Source organism: Lipotes vexillifer, unplaced genomic scaffold (genome assembly GCF_000442215.2).
Source record: "Lipotes vexillifer unplaced genomic scaffold, Lipotes_vexillifer_v1.1 scaffold567, whole genome shotgun sequence".
NCBI lineage: Eukaryota > Metazoa > Chordata > Mammalia > Artiodactyla > Lipotidae > Lipotes > Lipotes vexillifer.
In genome coordinates this window covers 1,852,925-1,862,040 of record NW_006776652.1, presented here as the reverse complement: position 1 = coordinate 1,862,040, position 9,116 = coordinate 1,852,925, and the positions used below count along the sequence as shown (strand labels likewise).

The window sequence follows — 9,116 nt, the reverse complement described above, 5'->3', positions numbered from 1 at the left end:
GGAGCCAGAGGAAAGTGGACGGGGGTGGGTAGGGCGGGGGGGGACCCACCCCATCCCTCTCTGGGAAGCCTGTCTGTCTCCTGCCCCTCCCAGGCCCTCCAAGATCCCACCCCACCCTCCAGAACTCACTGGTACCTGAGCCTGGGGCTGGAGGAACGGGGACCTGGGGAAGGTGGTGGCGGCAGAACCAGCACAGCCGAGTCGCCAGCACGGCCCAGGCCGGCCTGCGGGAAGGAGAGGCACCAGGGGAGGAGTCAGCGGCCGGGCCTGGGGCCGGCACACCCATCTGGGCAGCCGAACCCAGCTGTTCCCCAGGCCCACCACCAGGGGGCCCCCGGCCCTCGCTGACCAGTAGCCCCACCCAACCAGCTCGCAGAACCGGGGGTCAGCAGCCGCCTGCAACTGCTCCTGCTGGGTCCCCGAGGGGAGGGAGGCCAGCGCCCAGCTCTAGAAGGGTGAGCCTGCTGCCCTAAGGGGACTGGGCAAGGGGCAGGATGAAGATGAGTGTGCGGGGCCACCATGGCTGTTCCTCTGCCATCTCACACAACGTGTTTGCAAAGATGTTGCACACTGGGGCCTGGTAGGCAGAACGAGCAGAGAGAAAGCAAGCTGACCCTTTTGCAATGAGGAACAGGAAACATAAAGGGCCAAGACCCTCTTGGAGTCAGGGCTCAGGCCGCACAAAAGTCCTGTCTCCTACACCCTCTGGTCCTTCCTCTGAAACGGCCAGGGTCTGGGCTTACCAGCCTCTCCCGGCTGCCCTGGAAGGTCTGGTCCTGCCCCACAGAGCCTTGGGGAGCCAGGTCCCCACAGCAGAGCCCCCTGCTCGATGTGTGCTGTCCCTCTTGGGCTCCTACACCTGCTCTGTACCTGGAAATCTTCAGTCTCCCTGTTTTCCGGCCTGCACTCTGTACCCTCCCCTACTCTGCTCCCTCTCCATGGCCAGCCCCAATGGAAAGGACAGCCTCAGAGACGACCAGGCTGGCCAAGGTGCACCAGGCTGAGGGCGTGGTCTCCTGGAAAGGAAAATGCCCTCGATTCTAAAGTCCAAAGTTGGGGATGAATTATGGGGTCAAGTGGAAAAGCTGCATGACTTCTTAACCTGAAAACAGAAACTTCAGAGTGCTAAAAAAACAGCCCTGGGGACTTCCCTGGCAGTCCAGTGGTTGGGACTCCGTGCTTCCACTGCAGAGGGCAAGGGTTCGATCCCTGGTCGGGGAACTAAGATCCCACATGCAATCAATAAATTAAAAATGTGGGTTTTTTTTGGTTTTTTGGGTTTTTTTTTTTTTTTTTGCAGTATGCAGGCCTCTCACTGTTGTGGCCTCTCCGGTTGCGGAGCACAGGCTCCGGACGCACAGGCTCAGCGGCCATGGCTCACAGGCCCAGCCGTTCCGCAGCATGTGGGATCTTCCCGTACCGGGGCACGAACCCGTGTCCCCTGCATCGGCAGGCGGACTCTCAACCACTGCGCCACCAGAGAAGCCTTAAAAAATGTTTAAAAAAAATTTTTTTTTAATTAAAAAAAAAAAAAAGCCTTTAGACCCTCACCCCACTGGCCCTCTTGCACTAGCCTGCATTCTTCTTCTGTTCTTGGGCTTCTACAGGTAAGGGGATTAAGGGTCAGAAAGCAAAGTGGCCAATCCAAGCCACCTGGGGAGTGGGAGCCAGGGCTGGGAGTCCACGCCTAGGTTCCTGGGTGCCCAGCTGCTTCCATGCGGTCAACTCACGAAGGACAACTGGCACCAGGTACTCAAGAACGATGCCCCATCTCGCTGTCCTAGACAGGCCAGCGTGTGACCTGCCCGGGGGCACCGGCCAGCAGGGAGGGAGGGCTGAAATCCGCCCTGACTCCCTTCTCAGGCCATGTCCTCATGCCGGCCAGAGGGACAGGGGTTGTTTTCACTTTACATCTGCTCACCCAAGTGTGTGCCTCTCCAGAGGGGGCAACTTCCGGTTTCTGTAAGGTCTTTTGACGTTCTTCACCCTGGGCCCAGCGCAGCCTCAGCCAGCTCAGGAGCCAGCAGCAGCAAGGCCATGGCCACAAGAGCCTGGGGCAGGGGGCACCTCATCTGTAGTCACCGCTGCCACCTTTCTCCTGCCAGGGCACCTCACCCCGGTGGAGAGGAGCCCAATGCCCTTAGTTGGAGCAGCTTCACCTTTCCTCTCCCCACCTCCCTCCCAGTCACCTGTAGGTGACACCTGCCTTCACAGAAGCGACCTTTCATCTCTAGATCCAGAAAAGCTGCTCACCTGTCCATCAAGAGCTGTCTCCAGCCAACCCCTCTCAAAATGTGTTGGGGGGATGTTAATAAGCGATTGGCAGGGGGATCCCCGGAGAAATTCTGCAGTTAAGTAAGTTCAGGAAATTAAAAAATTAAACATCTTTCTTCCTCACAGGCAGGACTTTTCAGAGCCTTTAAGGTTCTCAAGTGCACGGTGACTCCCAAGAGGGAGCTGTGGGACCCAGTGACTCCTACCCCGTCTGACCACGGCCTCATTTGTAGAACAGAATTTCTCTGTTTTTCCACCTATGCATCCCCAAAGCCTAGAAGGGTGCCTGACACAAAGCAGCTGCTCCACAAATATTTGCTGAAAGAACGACCAGGGGCCTCAGGGTGAAAGAAGGGAATTCAGAGCATCGGGTCTGACTCTGAGGCCCAGAGAGTGGAAGGATGTCTTGTCCAAAGTGACACAGTAGAGGTGGGACTAACCCAGGCCTCCCTGCCACCCAGCTCAGGGCTCCTCTTCACACCACATGGGTGGTCCTCAAATCTGTGCGTGCATCAGATCCCTGAGGGCTCCTTAGAACAGGAGCCCTCACGCCTGCGTCCGATCCAGTAAGTCTAGGCTGGGGCCTGAGAACTTGCATTTCTAACAATTTCCAAGGTGCTGCTGCCGGTTTAAGAGCCACTCCCTGTCCCACCCGCCTCTCCCCTTGGTTTAAGAGCCACTCCCTGTCCCACCCGCCTCTCCCCTTTGTCCCGGTTGTGAGAAAGGAGTATAGGGTGGACCAAGCTCATTCCCAGCTGGTCTCAGCCCGGAGCTCTCTGGAGAAGGCCCCCAGGCCCCGACACGCCAGGTCTTGCTTGTACCGTTGCGTTCCCATCTCCCCAGCTCATCGTTCTCTAATCCAAAAGCTACCCCATCCTGCCTCTGACATCCAGCAAAATTCCTGACAAAGCTTTCTCAGGCCACCCCAGCCCACACTCAGCTATCCCCTCCCAGAATGCCTCCTGCTTTTATAATTAATATCATACTGCTCAGTGCTTAATTTTCCCAAAATTGTTTTGCATGTTTATCTTATCTCTGCAACTGCATTTTTAATTCTTTAAAGACGGGATCTCATTGAATACATACATCTCTATGCCCACGGCTCCTGGAGGGTCACTGGGCAGGCCAACAGAGGGGCACCAGGGAGCCATTACTATGCAGCCCCCAGAGGACGCTCCTCTTTCCTTCTGCAGAGCCCCCAGCCTCTAGCACCCTCCCCCAGTCATCTCCAAAGGCTCTGCTTTCTGGAATGCAGAATCTACCCGAGGTAGGATTCCAGCAGCTGGGCCTCATCCTCTTCACCCCAAAGGCTGGACATGCCCCCACTAACTCTGCCCCCAGCAGCTGTGGCCCAGGGCTCTTGGCCACCTCACTCCTCACCTCCCCACCCCTGCCCTTAGAGAGGAGACATACCACCAAGGCGGTGTTGGGCTGTCACTAGTGGGCAGTGGGACCTGGCAGGGGTGTCCAGGGGAAAAGGGCAGGGGAGGGGGGCAGACAGAGAGTAAGCCAAGTGCAACTGGAGTCGGAACCACAGGCTGGCTGGTGGTTCTCTGGTGGTTCTTGGGGGCTGAGTCAGAGGAGGAAGAGGGGGAATGGGTGATGGGAGTTGGGGGCGGGCATGGGGCTTGGAATGGGGAGGAATGTGTTCAAGAGATACGGCCAAAGGGAATCATCCCAACAACAGCAGCTAAACTATTTCGGTCCCGGCCCAAGAGAAACACTTGAGAAGGGAGGAAGCCAGCAGGAAGGGGGGAGGCAGCGGCGTGTCTGAATGTGAGAGGTAGAAGGACACCTGGGCCTGGACGGGTAGGGTCAGTGCAGTGAGTGTGACCCTCACCAGAGCTCTGGCCTCCCGGCTCCAGAGAGGAGCGTGCCTATTACTAGGAGACCGTGGTGCTGGCTGCCTAGGTGGGACCAGCCACATGCAGCCCCATGGGCACCACTAGTAACCAGCCAGGACAGGAGGCTCTCTCCTCCCCTCAGGTATCCTCACCTGTCGGCTTCCGGGGCGGCCCCTGTAGGACAAGTGGTCAGCAGTAGTGGGTTCCGGGGAGTATGCCTGGCTCTGGAAACTGAAATGGGGAAATGGACAGTGTGTGCCGGGGGCCCCACCACCAGGCTGCCCCGGGAGACAGAGGTGACCCCAGGGCCCCCTAAACCCAGCTACAGAGACTTTGAGAGGCCGGCTTGGACCTGGTGGCCAGGGGGCCCACCCGCTGCACTCACCTGTGGCTGGTCACCACCTCTCCCGCGGGGGCCTGGGGGCTGGCAGGGGGCAGGGTGGAGAAGGGGCTGCCTGGCCGTGGGCTGAGGGAGGCCTGGCTGGAGCAGGAAGACCGCAGGGAGGACTGGCTGTCAGTATGTGTCCTCCTGGAGCCCTGTGGAGAGAGGGGCCTGGAAGGGTGGGGCCGGGAAGAACAGGGAAGGGGGCCCCCTATCACTTCAGAGTGTGGGGCTCCCAGCAGGAGGCACCGTCCTACCTGGAAGCGAGTGGCCAGCACTTCGGGGGAGCTTTCCCCATTGGTCTGCCCGGGAGAGGCAACCTGAGGCCTGAGGAGAGGACAGAGGGAGACAGAGTGTCACCGGGTTCTCAAGATTAGGAACGTGTCCAAAACATTCAGACATTGGGTAGCCAACTTTTAACTTTGTCAAATTCACAACAAACAACTGTCCTCAACGACCATCATCATTTCTTAAAAGAAAGGACAATATAGCACCAAAAAGTAGAAAGGACAACATTTCAGCAAAAAGTTCAATAAATTCAAAAAATTTTTAAGAGCTCCTCACATCATCACCCCTCCCCTTGCCTCGCCTTTACTCTTCCATTTCTATTCTTTTTTTTTTTTTGGTGGGGGGAGCATTTCATCCAGACTTTGTTGCTGGTCAGCATCAGTTTGTAGATTGATTTGGACTGCTGATTGTGCATAAATAATCCTTTATCTTTCACCCCTGGAAAAACTGAAGCCCAGAGAGGGAAAGTAGGTTGCCCAAATTCCTAAAGGCCAACAATGGCTGGGCCAGCTGCCCCCTCCCCCCAGGGGCCTGTCCCCCTTCAGCTCTGTCTTTGAGAGGATCCCTCCCTGTGATTTCCAAAGTCTTCCCCCCCCCACCCCGCCCCCTGTAAACCAGAGGGTAGAGCCAGCCCCCCTTCCTGCCACGAAGGCAGCTGAAGGACCTAGAGAACAAGGCGGCCCAGCTCCCCTGCTAATCACCAAGGCTCCCCCTCCTCAACTCCCCAGGGACCCCCACCCCCACCCCCATCCTCTAAAGCCCTTCCCAGTGGAACCTGGCTGAAGCCTCGAACAGGAGGTGACTGGAGGGCTGGGAGCTGCTGAGGGTGAGGGATGAGCCCACCATGTCCCAGTACACCGTTTCTGGATGTCTGCCTGCCTCCAGAGAGGTCAGCAGGAACCTCAGTCACCACACGCCACACACCAGCCACAGCCTCAGCCTCCCTCCCTGGGGAGAATTTAGGGCCAGAGCAGGGGAGCTTGGGCTCTGGCTCCGCCCAGAGCACTGCTTCCTGCCTGGGGCTTTGAGTGCTGGAGAGGTCTCCTGGGGGTGGGTTACTGGGGGAGGTTAGGAAGGGTTTGGGCAAAAGAAAGAAGAGACAGGGAGCCTTGACCTGCCCAACATGGAACTGGAGGCCTGGGGGTACTCGGCCAGGCCCACCTCTCTGATGGAGCTGGGTCCCTCTTGGAGGGACCCGAGAGGAAGTGATGGTGTCAGCAGCTCCCTGCCCCTCCCCCGCCCCACTCTGCAGCTTCTTGTAGATTTTGGTCCCCTTCCCAGATGCCATGCGCTATTCTCTACCCTCCTCCTCTGGGTCCCACTCCTGTAAACACTCATGAGCCAGACTGGTACAAAACAGTCACTGAAGGGGCCGGGGCCGTGAGAGTGTCACGGGAGAAAGGGAGCCAGCTTCTGCAGTGACGTAGGGCGGCAGGGGCGAGGAGAGGGCACAGAGCAGAGGTACCTGACTCAGGTTCAAGGCCCGCCCAGAGGGCTCTCCTGGCTGGGGAATCTCCCAGCATTCCTGCCCTGTGACTCACTGGGATGCCCCACCCCCAGGGAGCCACCTGTTCCCACCCACACCCCCAGGCTGAAGCCCTAGGAGCCTGGGAATCTGCCTTCACCAGCAGGACCCAGAGAGGCAACTTGGGGAGCAACGGAGTGGTTCTATGGGGAGTGAGCCCCCAAACTCCTCACCACCCCAGGATCTGAGCAAAGGTTCTCCCCTCCCCTCTTGGAGGCAGGGGCCCTGCAGACCCAGCCTGAGGCACACCTTTCCCCTCTTCAACCGACTTCATGCCCACGCCCTGTACCCCGCACACCTGGGAACCAGTCAAACCCGGGTGTCCAGGTGGCTGATGCCAGCCTGCTCTGCCTGTGACTGCATGCCCAGCTGGGTACAGGGACACCCCCTCAGCCCACCCTGCTGCAGCCCCAGAGCTTGGGACCTTCTCACGGATGAGCCATGAGGGCCCAGGAAGGCCAGGTTGGACCTGAGAGCAAGGGGTGAGGGCGGCCACTGTGGAGTGGGCCGGCAGAAGGCAGAAGAGTGCTGGCAGAGGCCCAGCGGAGGTGGAGGGCCTACCGGTCCAGCTGCAGCCTCAGCGGCGAGGGGCTCTGGCGGATCTTGCTCTGGGCCTCGGCATGCAGCATGCTGTTCGCACTCTCACCATTGATGGCCACAATAATGTCACCAGGCCGGAGGTCAGCAGCTTCGGCCTTGCCCTCCTCAGTTACCTGTAGGGGGTGAGGATCAGGTAGTCTGAGGTGACACTCAGGTAGGGAGGGATGGAGAAGGGATTTCCTTGTCCTGCCCAAGAAACACAGAAGCTGGTTTCAACCAGGCTGGCCTGCATCTCCCTTTAACATCTCTCTCCCTGCCTGCCGGTGTCCACCCAGCCCATCAGTCAATCCCCTCCAAAAGCTGGAGTGGCAGCCCCCTGCCACCCACCTCAGTGCTGGCATTCTAACGGGGCTCCCCAAAGAACGTGTAATGGCAGAATTTCAGGAACTGTGCTTGGAAATACTTTTGGATAGAGAGCCCTGCCCGTGCAAATCAAATCATGCAGGTACTGCCTGCACGCAGGCCCTCTGTGTGAACACTCCCTGGCCTGGGCCTGGGTTAGGGGAAAACTGCCAAGAGCTCGGGGCTCCTGTTCTAATAATCACCCAAAATGGCTGCCAGCAAGTATGGGGTTAGTGACCAAGGAGAAAAGAGAAGGTCTTGCATTGGGCCCAGCTCCCTTTCACTCTCTAGAAGCCTGTTTCTGAAGTGGCTACCACATCCCCATGGCAACGGGGCCCCAGCCCTGCCCACGCCAACAATCCCAGAAGCAGGCCTCTGGCTCCAAAACAGAAGAAGAAAGGTGTCTGTGAGGACCAAGTGGACAGGGCAGACTCTGACTTTGGGGGTACCTCCCCGGCTCCTGGAACTAGCCCTTACCCTGGTCACCACGATAGGCGTGTGGAAATCCCTGCCGCCCGAGATGCGGAAGCCCCAGGGTGCAGGTCCCACCACGTCCACCGTCAGCGCCATACCTGAGGGAGAAAGGTTGGAGAGATGGAGCCTGCCCCTCGCCCCACTAGGGACTCTGTGAGGTGGCAGAAGGGGGTGACAGGTCCCCGGAGCAGCCAGTCAGGGGCTGGCGGTGGGTGGAGGTGGGAAGTGACTAACCTCTCCCGCGTACCCCAGTTCCACTTCCCCCCCACCCTGGGAAGTCAGGACTCGGAGTTCCCCCTTTGCCTCGTCTTCGGCAGAGCGGCGGCGGGGTGCTACACAGGGGCTTGCTGAGAACAGGCAGGCGGGCGGGCGGGGCTGGCAGGTGGTAGATGTCAGCATTTCCTCCCTCTCCCCTCCTCCACCATCAGGGTGAAGTCCCCCTAGTGCTTGTTTCCGGTCCCCAAAACCGACAGCTCAAGGTACTTCCTCCCCGCTCTGGGGGAGGGCAGCGCTCTGGGAACAGAGGTGACAGCACAGAAAGGGGTGGTACCACCACATACTCTCAAGTACTTGGCTGGGGACGGGGCAGCTTGCCCACGTGAGGCCAGGGTCTTCAGAGGGACCTCCTGGCTGCCTGCCGCGCCCCTGGCCGTGTGGTCCAGGTAGGCAAGACTGGGCTTCCCACCTCCGCCAGCGGCCTGCTGCCCTCCGAGCAGCTCCAGCAAGAAGGACGGGCTTATCTGCCAAGCAGGGCACACCCACCACCGGGTGCTGGCCAACAGGGCGAGCTGACTGATGCTGCCCGCAAGCTGGGGTCCCAGGCCTCCCACCCACTGCCCCTCCACTGGGCAAGGGAGTGTCCCCGTAGACCAGACCCGTGTAGGATTTCCTGACCCTCTAGCTCTGGAGTCAGGAGCCAACCCAGGCAGGAAGCTGCAGTGCCAGGCTGGGCCACCGCCCTACCCAGCACCCACCCTGAGGCCGCCCCTGGGGAGGCCCACAGACTACAAGCGCTGCCCGAGTCTATCAGGCACACTGGGGCCACTTGCCGCGTTTAGGAGCCTGGGGAGAGGGCGCCAGGGCGAGCGGGGCTGTCTGCCCTCTTCCCGGCCCTCCGGCTTCCCCTTTTGCCCAGGCCCAGTCTCTGTCCCTCCCGCAGGCCCCAGGTCGGCGCTGGCGGCTAGCAGATGCCTTGGATTCCCAGACCTTTGAGCCGGCCAGTGGACTCCGCTCCGGGGGCCGCGGGGATGTGCCCAGACCGTCGGCCCGGCTTGCCCACTTCTGGCTCCTTCTGAGCTCCGAGGCCAAAGTACCCGCGCACGCCGGGGGCTGGAGGAGGAGCACCCGGGACGGGAAAGCCCGGCTCGCGGGGGGCGCCGACCGCAGG

The 9,116-nt window shown here is 59.8% G+C and overlaps 1 protein-coding gene across 1 annotated transcript in view; it reads right to left on the bottom strand.

The window, feature by feature from the left end:
* The window catches only part of PDLIM2 (PDZ and LIM domain 2), a 10,968-nt gene extending 3,119 nt beyond the window's left edge, over window positions 1-7,849 (bottom strand). Inside the window, exons 1-6 of the mRNA XM_007450584.1 lie at window positions 7,733-7,849; window positions 6,875-7,026; window positions 4,758-4,827; window positions 4,504-4,655; window positions 4,271-4,349; window positions 142-224 (exon numbers count right to left, since the gene is read on the bottom strand). Of these exons, the coding sequence (XP_007450646.1) occupies window positions 142-224; window positions 4,271-4,349; window positions 4,504-4,655; window positions 4,758-4,827; window positions 6,875-7,026; window positions 7,733-7,825 (629 nt within the window). The 5' untranslated portion in view covers window positions 7,826-7,849. The remainder of the gene's footprint in view (window positions 1-141; window positions 225-4,270; window positions 4,350-4,503; window positions 4,656-4,757; window positions 4,828-6,874; window positions 7,027-7,732) is intronic.
* Window positions 7,850-9,116: the final 1,267 nt, after the last annotated feature.